Source organism: Ornithodoros turicata, chromosome 1 (assembly GCF_037126465.1).
Source record: "Ornithodoros turicata isolate Travis chromosome 1, ASM3712646v1, whole genome shotgun sequence".
NCBI lineage: Eukaryota > Metazoa > Arthropoda > Arachnida > Ixodida > Argasidae > Ornithodoros > Ornithodoros turicata.
In genome coordinates this window covers 64,636,926-64,657,767 of record NC_088201.1, presented here as the reverse complement: position 1 = coordinate 64,657,767, position 20,842 = coordinate 64,636,926, and the positions used below count along the sequence as shown (strand labels likewise).

The 20,842-nt window shown below is 43.2% G+C and overlaps 1 protein-coding gene across 3 annotated transcripts in view; it reads right to left on the bottom strand.

Moving 5' to 3' along the window:
- The window catches only part of LOC135378329 (AP-1 complex subunit gamma-1-like), a 77,344-nt gene that overhangs the window by 8,624 nt on the left and 47,878 nt on the right, over positions 1-20,842 (bottom strand). For all 3 annotated transcript variants that reach the window (XM_064611338.1, XM_064611339.1, XM_064611337.1), the window contains exons 7-15: positions 20,113-20,208; positions 18,795-18,974; positions 17,829-17,998; positions 17,595-17,735; positions 16,451-16,505; positions 16,172-16,387; positions 13,135-13,262; positions 11,178-11,282; positions 8,499-8,640 (exon numbers count right to left, since the gene is read on the bottom strand). In XM_064611338.1, coding sequence (XP_064467408.1) covers positions 8,499-8,640; positions 11,178-11,282; positions 13,135-13,262; positions 16,172-16,387; positions 16,451-16,505; positions 17,595-17,735; positions 17,829-17,998; positions 18,795-18,974; positions 20,113-20,208 — 1,233 coding nt within the window. The remainder of the gene's footprint in view (positions 1-8,498; positions 8,641-11,177; positions 11,283-13,134; positions 13,263-16,171; positions 16,388-16,450; positions 16,506-17,594; positions 17,736-17,828; positions 17,999-18,794; positions 18,975-20,112; positions 20,209-20,842) is intronic.

Genomic DNA, 20,842 nt, shown 5'->3' with positions numbered 1-20,842 from the left:
GGCGGAATCTCCAGGCAGCAGTACTTGCAGACCAACGTGAATTCCGCAAGTGTTTCACCGGAGTCCTGAAAAGCGTCCAGGCGTGGCTTCTTCTTAACCTCAAGATCTGAGTACTCCCTCGCCCAGTCGTGGGCTGTCATCTTTGGTCTGCCCACCAGGACAGCAGGCTTTGATCCCAAGAATAGGCGTCACACAAAGGTGCACGTTGCGAAACTGAACGAAGTTCGTGTGATAAGTGTGACCGAAAGCGTCCGACACGGACGCATGACGCATCCACAACCGGGGAGAACGCAGAAAGCCCGCCGCTTGGTGCGCATGCGCAAATCAGATGTTGGATTGGATTGACTCGTCCCTCGGCTCTACATGGATTGAGACTGGCCGGTTAGCTTGCGCCCTCCTCTATGTTCTACGTTTGGCCGGTTTCTCGGGTTTTACTGACATCGTCGGGGCGCAAATATTGGGTTTAACCAAAAGTCTGATAATTGCATTCGGGGGGTACAAACGGGGAGAAATAGGGTTAAACCCGAAAACTTCTGGCCCTAATTATAAGTAGTCAGAGAGGTAACTGCTTAACAGGTGACATCAATGCGGCGGCCCCATGTATTTTCTACAGGACAAACTGTGCACTTTCTTTCGGTAAATAATTAACCGATTCTCACGCGACTGGTCTCGTATATTCTACTGGTGTATACTCTATACTGGTCATATGTTCTATTCGATTTCTGAATCAAACATGTAATTATGGAAATATCGGCATTCCTTGTAATGAAATAAAATAACACAAAACCGACACACAGGGACGAAGTTAGGAGACTTTTTCTCTGTGTGCCTGTTTTCATCGTCCCTAAACTCGGTGTTTTACTGTCATGAAGTACACTCACCAGCGCGCCTTTTTTAGTAAATGTTTTAAGTTTTTGTCATGCTCGACATATTGCACAAAGAGATTCGGTAGCATTGTCTCTACTACCACCGGTTCTGTCCATATATATTTGAAAGAAAAAAAATAATTTCACTGTTTGAACGCGGTGGGCATACGACAGCCGATTCCAAACTCAAAAAGTCAAGTTTGCGCACAGCTCGATGACTGTGCCTGAAAATGTTTCGGAATCGTAGATACTACGTCACTGAATGGTTGTTTATTCGGTGTCCATGGTAGCGTCGTGGGGATTTCACACGTGGAGGTCATAACCAAAGGTCCCAGGAGAGACCAACTATTCCAGTGACCTTCAGTAGGGCAGACCAGGGGTTCTCAAACTCGGTTCCGCGGAACCCGTGGGTTCGCCGCTGATATCTCGGAATAAATCGCGCCGTTCGATTCCCGGGAGATCGCCACGGATATCTCGGAATAAATCACGACGATGAGGCAGAATCGCAACGTTCAATTCCCGGTAGATCGCCGCGGATACCTCAGAATAAATCGCGATGATGAGGCAGAATCGCGACGTTCTATCGCAGAATAAATATCTCGGAATAAAATCCGGGTTCCAATTTTCCTCCGCGTATTGAACACCTCAATGGCGCGATGTCTATGGGTAAAAACGAGCGCATTATACGCGAGTAAATATGGTATAGGGAACGCGCTCCCTCGCACATTACAGTCGCGGCTAAATCCCCACTGTATTGCTGGGTGCAGTGCAATGTGTATGTGTCTGTCTTTTTAGCTCCCTGGCACTGGGGTTTTTAACGCTTTTAATTAGGGGTGTGCAAATCCGAATATTTTAAGTCGAATCGAATATTGAATCGAATGGGGGAAAAAATTCCGAATACTGAATCGAATATCGAATATTCGTGCAAAATTTACAATATGTGACTTTTGCACTAAAAGTTTCCATTTTGTAGCCCATGCGTTAGTATAATTTTTCTGGCATTAACTGTCACAAGAGAGACATGCCATTCTTCTGTTTAAAGCCCCTACTCTTTTAATTTTACATGAGAGTGCTTCCTGCTTTTCAGGTGAGCCTATACTTACTGGAGCACTGGAGTGGTTACCTTCATTTCAAAATTTTATGCCAGGCAGTAGCATGTTATACGGATGAGGCTGTAATTGTTTCAGACAACCACAGGCCATTTGTGAAACAAACGAATTGGCATCCTGCCTCAGCTTTGCCATGAACACCTTTTAGTTTCTTTGCACTCGCCCTAGGAAGTTGCACTACTAAAATTTTAGACGTAAAGGACATCTTTAAGACACCCTTCTTGTCCGTGGGCTGTAGTCATTATTCAAGAGTCCTAACTTTTTGAAGGCAACCTCACAGACATCAAATCAAAGTCCCTCGTCGGCACCGCTAAACTGCATGTGGGAGGGGCGCCATCCCTTCCACAGACAATGTCTACAAAACTAACTTTGGATAACGTTATCTTAAACTAAACACCGTCACGCCTGTGTTGGTCCTGCAGCTAGGGCAATTTCGTAAAGCAGGCTTCACCTCATGCACGGAAGCATCAGGTGAAGCCCACTTTCGGGTTGTGTCGTTCATATTCGTGGAGTAGTCGAATATTCGAAAAACCGAATATTGGATATTCGATTCGCGAATCGAATAGTTCGAGCGTTTGATATTCGATTCGAATTCGAGAATTCGAATATACGCATACCCCTACTTTTAATCCCCACTGGGGTTGTCCCATATGTAGTTAATTGTTTGTTTGGTGGAATAAAAATAACTGTGTTCTATTATTAGTTTTGTGTGATACCACTTGTGTTCTTGCAAAACTAGGTCCTGCAAGCTGGGTTGGCATTCCTCCAGTGCGCCTGCAAGTGTGCAGGGGTTCCTTGGGCCCACAAAGTTTGAGAACCCCTGGGGTAGACGACTGGGCAAGTTGGTACAATGACTGAGTACGAGCGCTCATTGAGGACGTGATGGGACGTGACAGAAAAACGATGAACACAACCACTAGCGCAACTTTCAACATTTTAGTAGGCGAAGGACAGGGTATAAATACCAATCTACCACCCTCACCCACACCCCAGCGAGGATGGTTCGCGATGAATGAAGATAGACAATCTCTTTTTCCGATAAGCTCACAGACGGCGCGCTGACACACTCAACACCCACCCGATGAAGTTATAGCCACAGCTTCAATAATTTCCCTTGTCATATTATCTGTGTTCGTGTTTATACAGACACATGTTTCAGTTACCGGAATACAACCACATCTAGCACAATGTAGAGCCTAAGCTATCCCTCCTCCTGGTTTTTGACGCGGACATGCACACGAAGTTGTTCATTAATACAATGGCCGGTTTGGCTAATATACTCCTTTATATAACATTACATTTGCCTGAGAGATCTGTGTTTAAAATTACATGCTGGCAACTTGTCATGGAAAGGATCACAAATAGGGACAAGGGAACAAAGTTTTTTGGGTGCAGAAAACACAACAGGTACATTGCTTTAGGCTGACATCTTTTTGAGCCGGTGCGAAATACCACGAATATACGGAATAACAATAGGTCGACGGCGCTCTGCAAAAGCAAGTCTCTTAAGACCTCCTCAGCGACGGCCATCACTAGAGTGCTAAGATACCCCTCATCACTCAACCTGGCCACCTGTTCCGTGACACTACATTTCATGCTATGTGTGCACGACTTTCTCAAAGCATTTTCGAAACATGAGTAAACAATACCGCTCTTAACTAACTTTGAGTGAGCCGAATGAAATGTGAACAAGGCCTTCTTAGCACTGGGTTTGTAAGCCCAACACAACATGTCATTGTTGAAGCAAAAGGAAACATCTAAGAACCTTATCTCATTACTCACAGGGAGCCCATAGGTAACCGTCAGCAGGCTATGTACATCAGCAACAATGTCCAAGTGGCTCAAAAGGTTCACCATCTCCGTGCAAAATGAATAAAAAATCTAGGTAGCGGAATCCCTCGCAAAAATAGCTAAGCACTGATACTCGCACAGCTATGTGCTTATCGAGCTGTGCTAGAACACTTTCACTTAAAATGAGGGCGATGCTCAATCCAATGCATGTGCCCTGCTTCTGAAGGTAGGGCTTACCTTTCCAGAGGATACACGTGGAACTCAGATACTCTTGTAAGTCCCAACAAACAGTCCAACAGAGTTCTCGAACCTGACACTTCCATATTCCTCAATACACTGAGAAACACTGCCAAGGACCGTAGGGTGGGGGAGCCAGTAATACAAGTCCTTCATGTCAATGCAATTTACTAAATCTTTAGAAACAGGATGCTAAGCGAAACAGGACCAAAAATCCTGTCGGTGAAGTTCAGGAGTTTCTTCAGAAGAGTTCTCTCACCGTCGTATCCGCAGATAAGGAAGGGGTTTTTGCTGTGCTCTCCAACGCACAGTATGAGAAAAAAGCAGATGACGCCGTTTCCGTGTTGTTTGCATGCAAGGGTGAGGTAGTACTGGGGTCTAGTTAAGGTGAGAGTCATTTAGCTATGTGACGCCAATGAACTTATCAAAGCTCTCCAAGAACATCAAGGCTTCCAAGAGGGAGGCCGTACAAGTGTTCTTTAGCGCCAAAACTCATAAGGTAGACGTTCCCTTCAGAGTCATCGTCTCCGAGCGTGACACGTAGCAGTTTCATGTGAGTAAACTTCTTCAGAAATGTTTAAAAGAGCTGTGTGTTGAAGAGCCATTCTCAGTCAAGCCGTCTGACGAACTTTTGGATTACGCCCACACCACTGAGGCAATGCCTACTCCCCGAGCCTTTTCCATTGACACCAAGGACTGACTCACTCCCCCACCCTAGAGTTCTTGACAGTGTTCCTCAGTGTATTGTGGAATATGGAAGTTCAGGTTCCAGAACTCAGTTGGACTGTCTGTTGGGACATTCTTGGAACTTTTACAAGCATATCTGAGTCCCACGTGTATCCTCTGGTAAGGTACCTTCAGAAGCAGGGCACACACAGTGGATCGAGCATCGCCCCCATTTTAAGTGATACTGTTCTAGCGCAGCTCGATAGGCACATAGCTGTGAGAGCATCAGAGCTGAGCTACCTTTGCCAGGGATTCAGCTACGTAGATGATTTTTTAGTCATTCTGCACGTAGATGGGAAACCTTTTGAGCGACTTGTACAGTGTATCTTGGACATCGTTGCCGGTGTACTTAGCCCGCTAACGATTACCTATAGGCTGCCTGTGAGTAATGAGACAAGGATCTTCCCACAGCTGAGCCACAATAGTGCTTCGAATTTGTAATTTTATAAGATATTTTTTGTTCCCACATTATCCAAGAAAGTAAAGTGTTTCCCATTTCAAGCAGTCGTTGGCTGCTTGCCATGGAAAATCGCAGAATTTACAAGTCCGTGCCGCAGAATTTCGAATTTGCCGCAGCAGAAAACCAGGGGCCTTACTCATGAGCACAGAGTGCAGGATAGAGCATGTGATCCGCCTGGCAAGGGCAACAAAGCGGAAAGCTATCAGAGCTGCAAAATGCGTTTCACCTCTGCTGTTTTCTGTGATCATACTAAGAACCGCAAGCTATGCCATGCCAAGGCAACCAGTAAAGCACAGCATTCTGACTGTAAAGGAGAAGCTGGACAACGAGATGAGAAGCTGGAGTTGATTCAAGCCATTGAACGAGGAGCAAAGAAAGCAGCGCTACCCCGTGAGAAGGGTTTGCCTTTGACTACTGTCTGCACGATCTGGAGCTCCAGAAAGAAACTGTGGAACTTCAGCGCATCGACCAACCTGAAGAGGTGCCGCTTACGTGGGCCCTCAGTTGCAAACGTTGAGGAAGCATTGGTGCTGTGGTTAAAGAGAGCAAGGAGTGAAAACCTGCCAGTTGGACATGATATGCTTGTGTGCCGATAAAAAAGAACTGATGGAGCGGCTGGCTCCTGGCTTGAAAGACTTTGAGGGCGCGATTATCGCTGAGAGGTCAGTCTACCGACTAGCCAAGTTCGCAGAGTCCTGTAATTCTATGAATTAAAGTGTCGTTGTGTGTCTTTTCTTTCGAAAAACGCCGTTTGATTTGTGTTCTTTCTTTGTGTTTGTGAGAACGGTGGTAGGCACTTATCTTGTATTTTCGGATATGCCGTAGTACCACTTAAAACTTAGATGGGGTAGAAATCCAGCGAACCGGTAGAGAAGTACGAAGGGAGTTGCCTCAGGACAGGAGCCACCGATATCTCAAACAGAGACTGTTCTTCTTCTAGGCACCATCCTCATAACTCCGGCCATAGAAGCCCATACGGACCCTTTCTTCCCTCCAGGCTGTTGGCCCACAATTCGCATGAACCTTTAACACGTCACACCTAACCCTTCAAATACCATGCCAATGATGAGGACAGTGCTCAGAAGAAGAACGGTGCCTGTTCGGCGGCTCCTGTCCTGAGGCAACTCCCTTCGCACTTAAAACTTAGTTTTTCTGCGTCCCTGCCAGATACGGTTTAACAGGGTTTTGCTGTATACTTCCCGGCGATCGACTTCTTTTACTTAGGAGCACACGTGTAGTCTGCTTCGCGTTTCACTAAAAGTTTGAGACTTTTCCGATAGGGGTGAACCAGGTTCCACCCCACACGAGGCATATACAGTCATGTCTCGATTATCTGGACACCTCGGGAGTCGTCCCTTTTTGTCCGGATAACAATTTCCGGTTAACCAGACCAAGCAAACTTCCGGGAAAACCCAAAAAATTTGGGAGACCTCTTTATAGCTCCAGAAAAGAAAACAGGGAAAAGATCGTTACTTCAAAAATTGGTGCAAAGTGAGCTGCTTGAAATTAGTAGGCACGCGTGTGACAAAATTTTGGTCACAGCCACGGCACCCGCTGCATCACCCTGCTGTTCAAAGAAGGGTAATGTCTCAAAAAGTTGGTCCCGCTCACATGTTTTTGTCTTTTGCAAATTCCTTTGGCATAGGCTAAAAGACAGACGATGCTTTCAGATGGACTGGACATTGATGTTCACGTGCGGATTCCTTGCGCCCGGTGGGTAAAGGGCATCTCTTCCATTTATTGTCTACCATCACTACCGTGTGCCCGCACACACTAAAAGGGAGTGACCTCTGCAGAAAAGGGAGTCATACAGTACAGAATGCGCCCGTGAGATGTGACCTTCTTCCGGAATAATGCGAACACAGCACATGCCAGGGACAGAGGATGTTGACACTTTTCCGGATAAGCGAATCAGAATTACCTAGGTCCTGGAAGACTGTTCCCTGTACTTACTGTCCGGATACGGATAACTAATTCCGGGTAACTGATACAAAATCTAATGACAGCAGGTTCATTCTCGGTAGTGTAGTCCGGCTAACGAGTTTTATGGACATCTGAACTCCGGATAACGAGTTTTACAGACATCTGAACTCCAGATAAGCAAAACATGACTGTACAGAGAAAAAAATACACGGGTGTCTACTGCAGTTTAATTGAACCCACAGCACACACCCTTTTCTTCACTACATCTGTGTCCTCAATATGTGGATGCTATTGAAGTTCCGCTGTCCTATACAGCGTGTTTCGCAATAAAGCGTTATTTCTTAAAGGTAGGCTGCACAACATATCCATTCACAAGCTCCTGGATGACACTCATAAGAGCTTTTGCCACACTGTGGTACTCTGCATTTGTGTCCTGTATCAATTAAGCTAATTTTGTTAATTAAACTTAAAAAATTTGCCAAGCAAAGGTAGCACCTCCAGTAGTAACTGCATAGGCCGCTTGTATCTGGACAGGATGATGGCCTTCATGAGAGGTGGAATTATGCTAACAGAGCTAGGATATCGGCATCCATGTCTCCCATAAAACACCCACCTGTTGCTTGCCTATCGTCTCTGAAGATGTTTAAAATCCAACTGAACTGGTCCTTTCTTTCATTGGGGTGTTTGCACACACTTAATACAACTAAGCACGTGCAGCCATATTGTCTGTTTTCAGACGTACACCGGACATCTATAGAGCTGCTGTATACTGTTAGGATAGGGATCAGCAAAAGTAGACCTCCAACCAGTACCAACCCTGGTTCTTAATTAACCCCTGCAGTTGTGGCAATACACTAAACACTGCAGCTGTGTGCAAAGCCAGAAACTTTGGGTGTGGGCTTCCTGTTTGCCCAACAAGCTTCAAATCAAGGCCATGACTGCCCTGCCCTCACTTCAAGAACACTTTCAGAACTTTTTAAAATTGCAAGCAAGCTGCTTTTCTTTGTGAGCACCAGCCATCAGATCCCAGAGGTCTTTACATGATACATGTACACTATGTCAAGTTGGTGCCACCACCTACTGGAAATCCATTAACACATACAATGACACCCCTTACAAACTCCAAACTAACATGAAACACTGCTTTGACACTTGCAGTAGGACAAGGCTTGTTCATCCAAAAATAGTTAGGTGGGTTAGCACTCAACATATAGTTTTTCAACTCATAATCTAAAAAAATGTGCAAAAAAAGGCTTTGTGGTAGACAAGCTAGGAGCAGGTTCACCACTTCTGTCAACATTTTGTTTATGGGAGTACCATAAGGGAAACTTTACAGACACTGGAAGCATAAAACAAGGAAGATATTCAAGAGAACGTGTCACTCACAGATTCAGAATTCTTGTTTCCAGGATCCTTTAGCACTTCATTATCAAGGGGAATTTCATCCTCGACTGCTTGGCCATTTTGCAAAACTGAGCTTCCTAGGGTTTTATTTTCCATGGGTGGCATCCTTTCCAGAAGACTACCCCTAGGTGTCAGTAATTGCAGCAACTTAGCGACATACACACACTGTATATTGAAATAATAAAACAATGGTTCTCAACTTGTGCTACGTACATGACACAACCTACCGAGTAACCTTCCGAGTACTACTTCAAGGAACCTACTAGTATTAACCAAATACTACGCAACAGCATGCACTTAAGAGGGTGCGCTACTTCATTATGTGCGCAACACTGTCAAGTTCACAGCACCGCAGGACAAGCTCTGTGGAACCCACTGCTTCTGCACAATCTCAGTCGAGATTTGAGAAGAACTCGGTTGAAACTCAAACAGAAGAACTCAGTTGAGAACAACAGCAATAAAACTTGACATGGTCCACGTGCAATAAAGGCTGATAGCCCTCCACCTTGAGACTATCATATTTTGTTTTAGTACAAATGCAGCACTTGCTCCAGTCAACACCGGACATACATACAAGAAGCGTTTTCTATCTTTTTTTTCTTTACTCCAAGGACTAGTTGTTATAAACTCAATTTTAAATCAAAGGCACAATTGAAGGACAGAGCACAAACGTTTGCTCATTTACATCTTCACTCTTATAAACATCATCCATCAAGCACCCACATGACTACTGATGTGCTTATATCAGTATTCCACAACGAGACATCTCTGGCGGCTGCGAGAGCTTTGTTTGTCACCCGTTCTTATAATGAACAACAGAAGTCACACGAAGCATGTACAATACAGACAGCACTGAACTTCATATTTTGTTAATAGAGAAGCTGCGTACATGCTGATCATGTTTGTACACATGAAATGTGGCTGTTATGGTCCAATCAAATATCCTCAATCGTATCAATTACCGTATACTCAATAGATAAATGAGCCTTTCATGACATATCTCAAAACCTAATGTGACCCATGTGCAAGGAATGAAACTTGCCTGCCTACAAATTGTGTCGGTCGTCAGAACGAACATTGGCGCTTGCCCTGCCCTCCTATGCAAAGTTTTTCAAAATCACAAGCAAAAGGTCCTTAAACCAAAGCGCTATTTGTCATTAAAAGTGGATTACAAATAAGAACGAGACCTGTGGAGATTCATTTTAATATCTCACAATAACAGGATGCACACAAAAAGAACCTCGATGGCACTTGCCACCCTGCAGTCGCAGTGCTACAGTTGAACCTCTCAATAACGAACGTCTATTTAACGAAATCCTCCGTTTAACGAAAAATTTCCGTTGCACGAGCGCGTCCCCATAGACGCCAATGTATTTCTGAGCTCGATTTAACGAAATACGTTCGTTTGGTCACCTCTATTTAACGAAGTCCCCGGGCTCTCCTGCGCGTGTCTTTACCCCTTAACCACAAAGAAAAGGAGGAGAAACTTTCCTTCTCCGTTGGTTTTACGCGAGTTTTCGTTGGTTACTTCGGTTGTCACGTGCTGGGGGCGCGAACGTGCCGACGTGTGCTTCGCCTCTGCCGGTGATCGGTGCGCCGATGCTGTGCGCCGCGACGGTGCGTCGCGTCGGCGCGAGGCTCTCTTCGCACCCGTTTTCGGCCAAGAAAACATGCATTGCTGACATTTTTTGCTCACGCCTCGCGAAGTCTTACCTGCTTGTGTTGATGACGACGACAGTACGTTGTGGTTTTGTGCCTTTTCATTACTTTTTTTTTGTTCGTGCCGCTAATGCTGACGGTGGTAAAATGGGCATGATGCTGCTGCCGTTCAAGGTTCCATCGGCGCAGGCGTCTACGCGACATGTACCCACTTCTCATTCTTTTCGGCGGCGTACTATTGTTCTTTCCGGACGTCATGAGTGAAAGTGAACCAAAGAAACTTCGATACGCGAGCGCGTAGGATAAAGCAGTCGAGGTTCATCCGGAGTTACGAAGGTAATGAACGCTCAGAGCGACACTGTGCACAAATTACGTGTTACCTAGCATTATGTAATGAATAAAGCTTGATATTTTGTGCCCTTCTTACCTTAGTACCCGTTTCATGACAAATGACGTTTTGCGGAACGCGCGGCGCTGGTAGTGCGGCGGCCATCTTCGTTTAACTTGGCGTGTTCCATTTAACGAATATCTCGATTTAACGAAACAAAGAGTCAGCATTTACAAATTCGTTATATAGAGGTTCATACATAACACATAATTTTTTGCCCCTTTTCCTTCTGGGAATGACCACCAAAACAATGTTGATTAAAGGAAAGTTCGACAAGCTTAAAATAAAAAGTTGCAGCCTCAATGACAAACAACATGATTTTCGTCCACAGAGGGGTGAGGAGAGGCACAAATACTAGTTGCTTAACTGCGTGTCACCGTTCTGCATTCATGTCCAAAATCATAGGAATGAAACATGCTTCACAGAAGAGTTTGTCATAACTCACTGGAATGTTAACAGTTATTTCTTCACTGCATCTAATGCTACTATAAGAAAGCAAGAAACATTTTATGCCATAGGTCTAAAAATTTTTTTTTTTTTTTTTGTTCAACTACAAGATGAGCTACAGTCCATGATCTGATTCTTTATTGTTGAAAATTGAGAACATTTCTTACCTTAGGTGGTCGTACTTTGAAAAGAGCGAGGAGAACTCAACCGACCGCTGCTGCAGTTCTACATTCATGTTACCTCCAAATGCGTCGACTACTTTCTTTATCCTCCTGAAAGACATGACACGCATATGTCGTTCACTTTCAGAAAAAGTTTTGCGCAGATATTCACTCTGGGTCATCAAATGCCCTGCTATAATACAACACAATTATCTGACATTTGAACATTTGAACAATCAGAATGCAACATGATTTGTGCCACACAGCACATGATCAGATGACCAAGTAGCCTACCCTCCACATACTGCACTATCTGAGCATGGAAGCACGTTCACTGCAATACACTACGACAGTACATCTCTGCGCATGAGAGAAAGACAAGGTTGGAGAAAGTATGTGACAAAGCGTCTGTCCACTTGGAAAGCAGCAATAAGGGAGCATTCGCAGACGGGCCACAACACTATGATGAAAATGATGAAGCAACGTGGACCTCGTACGTAGTTGTTGTTGTTGTACCTTATTTGAGAGCGACCCAATGAGACCGTTCTACGTGCACGAGGGGAAAGGGAAACACTGAGGGCATGTGCCCACTTGCATAGCGTATTGTCTCACTGTTGCATTTTACCCTGTGACACTATGAAGGCTAAACCAATGCCACTTTGCCACAACACACACACACAACCTGGGCAGTGGGTACATGAGATATGAATGTCATGCAGTGTGCTGGTGACTGGTTAGTATCATTCTGACCAATGACCACTGCACCACTGACACCGAAATTACTCGTTTAATTTGTCAAATAGCACTTGGCTTTTTGTACCCAGTGCTTTGAAGCAAAAATAGAACAGTCATGCAATTGCATAAACAAGGTACCCATATTCTTATTTGTAGGAACCTTCACCTCATGGTAATATTAAAATTAGTCATTCAGCTCAAATGATAGATCTACACTCTTAATTGGAAGCTTACAGGTAAAAATCAACTCAAAGTTCTTTGTTTTCTATTGATGCTATTTTAAAATCTTATACTGTATTTGCTCGATTCCTATGCACACTTTTTCTAAAAGAAAGAAAAGCCGGAAGAGCTGGGGGTGCGCAAATTACATGTGGACAATTTCCATACAATTAGAACGATTTTGAAAAGAAGCGATACTTCCAAATTTTGATATACAGGTCATGAGTAGCGCCAGTATTGACGTCATCACTGCAATACACGAGCACAAATGAAATACTCGACTACCCCATCTACCAGGCAACCAGCGACAGTCGGCACGGTTGGAAGACAAAATATGGGCCCATTACCGCTCATACTACCGAGGAAGTATGGTGAGGAGATGCTGCTGGAAGTTGCCGCAAGACGCACTGATAATCGAAAGCATGCTGTTCGCCAGCTTTGCCCGTATCACGTTGTGGTGCAAGTTCATAGTGTTTGGCCAGCATCTCGTTCCGCACTTGTTTTGTAGTTCAAGTGACAGTATCACCCATCGTCAGTGAACCATCATCCAAATGTAGGGCGCGAAAGAAATAAAGAGCGCTGCGGTAACTTCGGTAGCACTGACAGCACTGGCACTGGCTGTGAAGCGGTTACAAGAGGAAGGAGTGGCGAAAGCCAAGTGGTAAGCAGTCGTCGGTCACTCAGAGGCACTGGGCCAGAAAACCGCGCCAAAATGTGGGCACACAAACATTGTTATTTTTTCTTTTCTCTGCATTTTCTGTGCCAAACTAGGGGAGCACAAATTATGAGTCAACACGGCTGTGAAACCTTCCGGCTGTACTGCCTTTTGCAATAACTGAAGTTCAAAGCATAAGTGTTCTTTTCTGGATTATAAAGAGGGAGCTACGGCACTCTACATACTTCTAAATCAAGTTGTAGACGGCTTGGTAACCACTGCAAATGTTGTTGTAGCCAAACTGCAAAAGCCTGACAGTGCTGCAAAACCGCACAATTCAAACGCAATACTCACGGCGCACAAGACGTGAATCGCACACTCAGCTTCATTAGTGCTGTCACTGCGTATTCTCTGGTAACCAACTGCATCTGATTGTTGCTCAGCATCTTTTCATAGAAGTCCACAATCTCGTCTTCTGTAACCTGAAGATGATAATGATGATTTGAGTTTTATTGGCACAAAAGAGCATGCAACGAAACACAGTACTAGTCTGACTTGAACATAATACAGCACAGAACATGGGGAGAAATAATGTCGCAGAGAAAGGTTCCATCAACGGCTGTGCGAATAGTAAATGCAGAATGGAAGTGAATGTAAATTGAATAGTTAGGTACCCAAAGCAATTACAAAGCTAATAGCTATGCAACCAAACTAAACAGATATACAGCTACAGATATACAGCTTGGATGTATAGCACATACTGTGTATCTGTATATGCGTAGGGGTCTTCGTATGAAGCAGCTACACATTATTTTATACAGTCTTGTGGATTTTTGGGCTTACGAGGGCAGCTTTGGAACTATTCAGAATTCAATTCAAATGCATAATTATTCACTTGAGTATTCGAAAAATCCCAAGTTCTATCCCATTCAACAATCCATCATTACTTAGAGAAAATTGTAAAATGCAAAGATTTAAAATCAGAGACAATAAAATAACTACACCACTGTTCTCAGCTCAGCTTTTATGAATCGTGAAAAGTGTTGACAAAATGGGATCACAGAATTTTTTTTACTCATTTGACTAAAGAATCTAATAAGGAATTACCAAAGTGTGATGGCAGAAAAATGTAAGTATGCTGATACTTCTTCAGGGTGGTTTGTATCAAGTTGAGTTTCTAGTATCCAGTGCAGTACTCAGAGCAAAAATTGTTTTACATTATTGCTCAAGAATGCAGTACTATTTCAGAAATACTAGTGCTCATGATGCTCGAGACCTGTGCTAGAGCTCAGCACAAGTATATCACAGTAGAGAATGTCTTTGGATTTTGGAAGACAAACTGTATCACTGAAGGTGCACCTGAGGCTCCACACTGAGGGTGGAACTTTTGCCACTAACTATTTTTGTGCATGGTTACTCAAATACCCTGACATACATGTCCTGCTCAAACTGGTGCACAAGCCCAAGTGCACAGTCATGCTGCTAACCTCACTTCTCCACAGATATCATGTTACATTTACAATATCTGCTGTCACCCTTTGTGTGCTGTCTGCATGCTTCTTTAGAAAACTTTATGACATGGTTTCTGAAACACCCTGTATGTACCAGTGAATTGCTGCCAACATTCCCAAAAGGTGGTATATATTCCCTTCTTATGGTCCAAGGCAACAACTTCAGTTCAAAATGTCAACTTATTTCATGGCAAAGTTGGTGGGAATTTAGCATCTTGTTTTGGCCTTGGCATTTTCCATGTTAGCAAGTGCCTCAAGTAAGTACAAAACGGTTACCAAGCAACAAATGGCTGTAAAATTAGTGGGACATCTTTTCTCTCTGCATGTCTTTTAGCATTTATATCTGCATTCTAAATTCACAGTACACACAACGCATGCTCCTGTACATTACGTCGGGCAGACAGCACAAATCTATGACTGCTGTAGTCAGATGCAGTTGACTTATCCATTCCCACAGAAACCTCTATGCCACCTGAAATTTCTTCTTTTGCAGTTCTGTTCGTTTGTGCCCAGGAGGCAAATAAAGACAGACACTTACAAAGTTCCAGATACTAGTATAAAAATGAATAAGAATAATTTAACGTTCTTATGCTATATGTTGGTTGTAACAGTACATATGTTCTTAAATACTGTGAACACATTTTTATTCGCAATGTATTAATTTTAGCAAATTGTGCATTCAGTCACTTGCGAAGTTATTTGCAAGTACACGTATTTCATTTCGCGATTACAGGGCTGTTTCCTTTCGCGGGATAAATGTAAAGCTGTGTTCACGACTACAATTTTTCGCGATTTTGTAGAGGTCATGAAATTCGCGAAAATTAGTAGTACATCGCGAATAAAAATATGTTTACACTATTTCGCAGACATATGTACACCATAAGAGACCACAGGAGAGGCACAGTGTGTCTATTTCATTGTAAGTGAAGTGAAATATGATACATATTTCTCTCCCTATTATTATTTTTTTTGCCAACATCACAGTATACATAAAAACAAAAAAGGCGTTGCTTATGCATAAAACACAATGCTCGACTTACACAGCATTCACGTGGACTTTAGTGCAAAGATTCAGAGCTGTAATTTGTGAGACAGCTATATGTCATGACTGACACCAAATTGGGCAGCCTGCGGAGTAATCATTGACCCTGGGATGTCCCAAACAACCCCCAGAGACCAGTAAGCAAACACATTGCCAAATGATCTACCAAGATTGGTAGTTTTGCATGTGCTTCCAAAAACCTGAGTAATTGCATAAATATTTTTCGGAATTTAGCTACGTGTTTATCCCCACTCCAGTAACGATGCTTGAACCAAATGGTTATTTTTCGTATTCTCCTCAACAATGGGCATTCCCTAGCAGCTCAGGAACACACATACTGTAAAACCCGATTTGTTTGTACACTCCTTATTTTCGCGAATTTCCCCAAATTGAAAAATCGCAAATTACAAGTGCACGCGGAAATTTCGAGCAAGGATCGGCCCTTCGAAAACAATGCTACAATCGCAAACTTTATTTTCACGTCTGGTTGCCACCCAGCATTTGAACTGCTTTACCCCACAAGCATGTGCAATGACGCTGTTATTAAATATGGTACGGGTAATCTAAGGCGTATTGTAAAGTCAGGCAATCAAGCCACAAACTTTAGCATCTAGATTTCGTGAATTTTAGTGGCTGCGAATATGTGCCCTGTGCCAGATTCACGAACAATTGAGCACACAAAATTAAAGAGTTTTACAGTATACGTTTGTTCCTAGAGGGAGCTGACTGGTTCATGCCGTATATTGCAACCCTTCGTCTAGCGTTAACAGGTAATATCCTTATGGATCAATTCATCGCCTATTTAAACGCTCTTTCTCAATTACTGCTTCTGCCTTACCTGAACAGGATCAGCATCTTGTCCTTCAGACGATCCCAGCAAGTCGCCATACTCTCCCAAGCACCAGGACCCCACCTGTACAAGGGGCTGCTTCCCCGTAGGGTCATCTGCCAACTGTCGCCACAGCTGCTGTACAGTGTACGCATGAAGATCAGTTGTCTCCGAAATCAACTGGATGAGGCTGCCCACGACATCGTCCCTCACGTAATTGCCCGCCTATACAAAATAAGAAATATTCTTACACATGACACTCCCTCTTGTTTGCGAAAGAACACTTACCGTTGTCAGAACTCTTATCATTGTGTCTACGTGCCATTTCTTCGTTGGAGCATACCTTAAGGGAAGATGCACAGCCGCATTAAGGACTCTCATGGACAAATTTGTTTGGCATGTTTAGCTTGGAATTTGGAGCAGGAAGTTAAAGTTAAAACAGGGAGTTGGTCATAGATATCTATGCAGGTGATTTAATATATTTAACCAAATCTAATGTGGCCTCAATCTAGAGCAGGGAAAAGCAGCTCCTAATGCCCAACAAGCAACAAATGTATGACACATATTCAGGAGAATGCAAATACAGTGCAATCCCATTAATTCAATGTCCAAGGGGATCAGATATGAAACCATATCGAGAAAACAAATACACACATCTGCATGAAAATCTACACTCTAATAATATGTAAACCTAACACTTAATAAGTAAATGTGTCTCTGACACGCCAGCAGCGTGCAACCAGGGCATGCTAGGCCAAAACATTGTGGAGCATGGCCGAACAATCTTTTTCAAATAAACCGTTGTGCACGTTCACGCATTCTATTTACCAGCAAGCTTTTCCCCATTCAAGCACATGACAAGAGCATGGGACCAGAGCGTCCATTAGAATTATTCGGAAGATTGAATCAAGAGAGTTGAAATTAGCAGGATTGCATTGTAATTATGCCAAACAGTTTACTTCTTCATAAAATGTTCCTCTTAGGAATTAATGAATGTCTCCTTTTCATGTTTATCTTTGTGTTGTCCACCTCATGTGTGTCACAATGTGATTTCCACCCCGAGGCCACTCGTACATTTCACGCACTCTGTACTTCAATGACTCGTTCAGGCGAATGAGGAACAGCACCAACTGCGATGTCATAATGGTCATACAACTGGACATGATTTACAAGGTACCACACAGCAACAATGTAGTCAATAATAATATTGCTGTCATGATCCGTATATATCCAGTCTTCTTCATTCATGTCACAAATCACATAGGGTGGAAAGTGCATGCCTTTTGGTAATACTTTCCTCATGAAGGTAAGGCGAGGCACAACAAATTCAAAGAAGGAAAAAGACCAACTTGTTTTAACATTTATCATTAACGTTTAACAACCACACTGTTTCAAAGTCTAACATTCAAAACGATGTAGCAAATGCACTCACATTTCAGCAGCAATAAATAAATTTGAAGAACAGAGGGACTTGAACTCTGGGTCGGCTTTCTCCAAAAACACCAACAGCTCCTTTGTCATAGACCGAATATTCTGAGCATTGATTAGTGCAAAGCACAGCTCCAGAGCTCGCCTGTGTGCAAGTTATAAATATGCTTTCAATGTTAAGATACAGATAACAAGCAACATAGTAGCAGCCACTATTAAGAGGCACAATGCTTTATACCTTCTGATGGAGACATCGGGGTCCTTGAGACAGTCGAGAATAGTGTTCCGATGCCTCTGCACCGCATTGTAGTCAGCATGTACCGACCGCAGTAACGTGTTGAGGGCCACGTACCGAATGTTCTTGTCAGTGTTCAAGAGAAACCTGCCCAGAATGTTCACTCCCAGCACCTGCAGACACAGAAAAACAATGGATGTGCTGAAACTTCTAAAGCACTTACACTTGTTGCTGAATTCAGAGTCGGGGGGGGAGTGAGAGAAGATATTGATTGAACAATCACCCAATGGGCTTACTACTCTGCAGGTTCCTGATCAATGCTATGCTATAACCATCATAAGGAAGTACATTCTAATTCAATTATACATGACGTACTGGAAGAATCTGTATCTAGAGGTGGTCCATTCTTAAGAATATGTTTGAGACTGGTCATATTGTTCAAAAAAGATCAATAAATGGTAATACCTTCCTTATAATAGCAAAAGAAGTATATTTTAATCAATTAATTATTCACATCACTTACAATTGTGTTCCCGCACAATACAACAAACATAATAATTCCACAAAAGACCTTAGCACCACAAAAAAACACTGAGTCTGCACTTATTAAAAAAGAAGAAACGAAATTTACTTGTAATGTGATACACCAATGACTCCAAATACACACTAACAGTTTTAAAGCCCATTAACAAACCATAAATCTTCCAGGAGGGAGGGTGATTCCCATTGAATGTAACACTGCCAAAAAGGTAACACTGCTAAGCTGTCAGCCCTGGTCCAGAACTAGACCAGACCAATCTAGACCAGAACTGACAGCTTAGCAGTGTTGCCTTTTTAGGACACTTTTGCATGATGCTGTGGCAATACGCTTTTCGGTAGACCCCCCCCCCCCAAAAAAAAAAAAAAAATGTATTCCACGTTGAAACGTATGGCCCAGAGACATCAAATGCAGAACCTTAAAACACCTACCCTCAATCCACTCTCCGATTTGATGTCCATAATAGTGAGGACTGACTCGTACAAGATAGCATTGCCCACATTCTTGGTCGTCTCCGTGTTTGTAGCCACCTGAGCTAAGATGTCGTTCATTGCTTCACTAGACTCTGCATCGTTCTTTCCCAATAACCGCAACAACCGAAGGATGTTCACCTAAAGAACATGGGAAGAGGTATGTTTCAGATTGTATGACAGCATGATGTAGGTCCATGGTGCAGAACTGCCTATTTACGTACAAGCATGATATGTGAGCAACTTTGGTATATAAATTAATGACACAAATGATGGCAAATAACTAGGTGCATCTACAGAGCAGCGCTAATTTCTACTTCCACTCTAAACACTCAAGTCACAAATCATTTCTTGGACCATCCGGTTAACAACGCAAACAATTCCCCAGACCGTTACTATCACCAGCTCCTGTCAGACTGGTGCAAGGACACTGATGTTTCTGGACAGGACTGTTCTCTGCAATGCCAGTATTCTCTCATGCATAGGTTAAGTTGCTCAGTTTTTTGTACCTCACTTAAGAACTTCAATGGAGGTATGCATATGATGTGAGTAAGCAACTTTTGGTGGAAGCTATACTGAAATGAGACTACAGCCTGCAGCTTCTTCAGACAGTTCTTGGCAGTGATACTGTTCTGAATTTCTTTTATTTAGGGACTAAGTGATATGATGTGGCTTGTTTATTGTACAATGCAACAATGATGCGAACAAGTAACTTGTAGTGTAAGCTATAATGACAGGAGACTACTGCACACAATTACAGCCTCTGCAACCTGTACAAATGGAAACTTGAACTGTGGTATAGGCAGCGATATTGTTTTGAATTGCTGTGCTGTATGTTCTACTGAAGAAAAGCTTCTCAGTTTTAAGGTGGTTTGCACAGTAACAGTAGAAATGTCTTGATGGTGCCACACATACTCTTGGGTACTTTTATGCAATAACAGACTGTGCTGCGAACAGAATCCAGAGTCGTGTGTGGAATACCAAGGAAAAAGGATTAAAATAAGATACATTTAAGTAAGTTTTAGTGTGGCAAAAGGTTGGCAAGATCTAGGCTAGCCAATTTTTGGCAAATCGCTTGCCAGGGTACATTGGCAGGATACTGTACCAAGAAATGAAGAAACAAGCTTGTTGGCCAAGCACTCAAGCAAGGACAGCTTAATCAGCCAAGCTCCTGCAAAGCTCGGCCCGACCAACGCTTATTGCTAGAATGGATTGGCAGAGGCACATAACTGGGTAGAAGTAAACAGCTAAGGTTACCCAGCGTCGATTACTGCCCTACCTGTAGGAATGGGTCGCTGACACCACAGACATCGTGTTCGGGTGAATATCCAGCCATTATCAGGTTCTTGAGGACACGTACCAAGTTTGGAACAAGCTGCAGGAAAAGGCAAAAAAGTAAAATAGCCATATAACCCATGGGCATCACTACAATTAGTGGGTGTGCTGCACTGATAAGTACACGTCAGGCTGATCAGCAACAGGCTTTCAACAAGGTCATAGGAAAAAGTATTGGCATACTAATAAGGTGGATGCTACGTGGGAGAAGAGACTCATCGGTATGACAGCTCTTTTAAAGGAGTTTTCCTGTGACCTTCCTGTTCGTGAACAGGAGCTGCAATGGCAGTTGCATCGGATAAGCACTTTGAGAGACTCAACAAGTGTTGAGATGTTCTACAGATCAAGAGACAAATTCTTAGCAAGCAACATAGTGAAAAGAAACTGACAAGAACCAAGAAAATGTATTTTCTGGTACATGTGCTTTAGCATTCAACAAATGCTAGTCAATCCCACAAGCCCAAGATTGCAGCCAATAATTCAGTGTTAGCTCCGCAAAGCAACTGTGGCTATGAGCGGTATTGCAGCCAATGTGAAAAAATATAGTAAAGCTAGTATGAGCACATTAAAAACAAGCAATTTATAATAACTGTGGGAGGCAGTGCATGAAAGCTCATGCAGCTATGCAATTGTGTATTCAGATCAGCTCTAGTAATGTGCTTATGCTCACATGT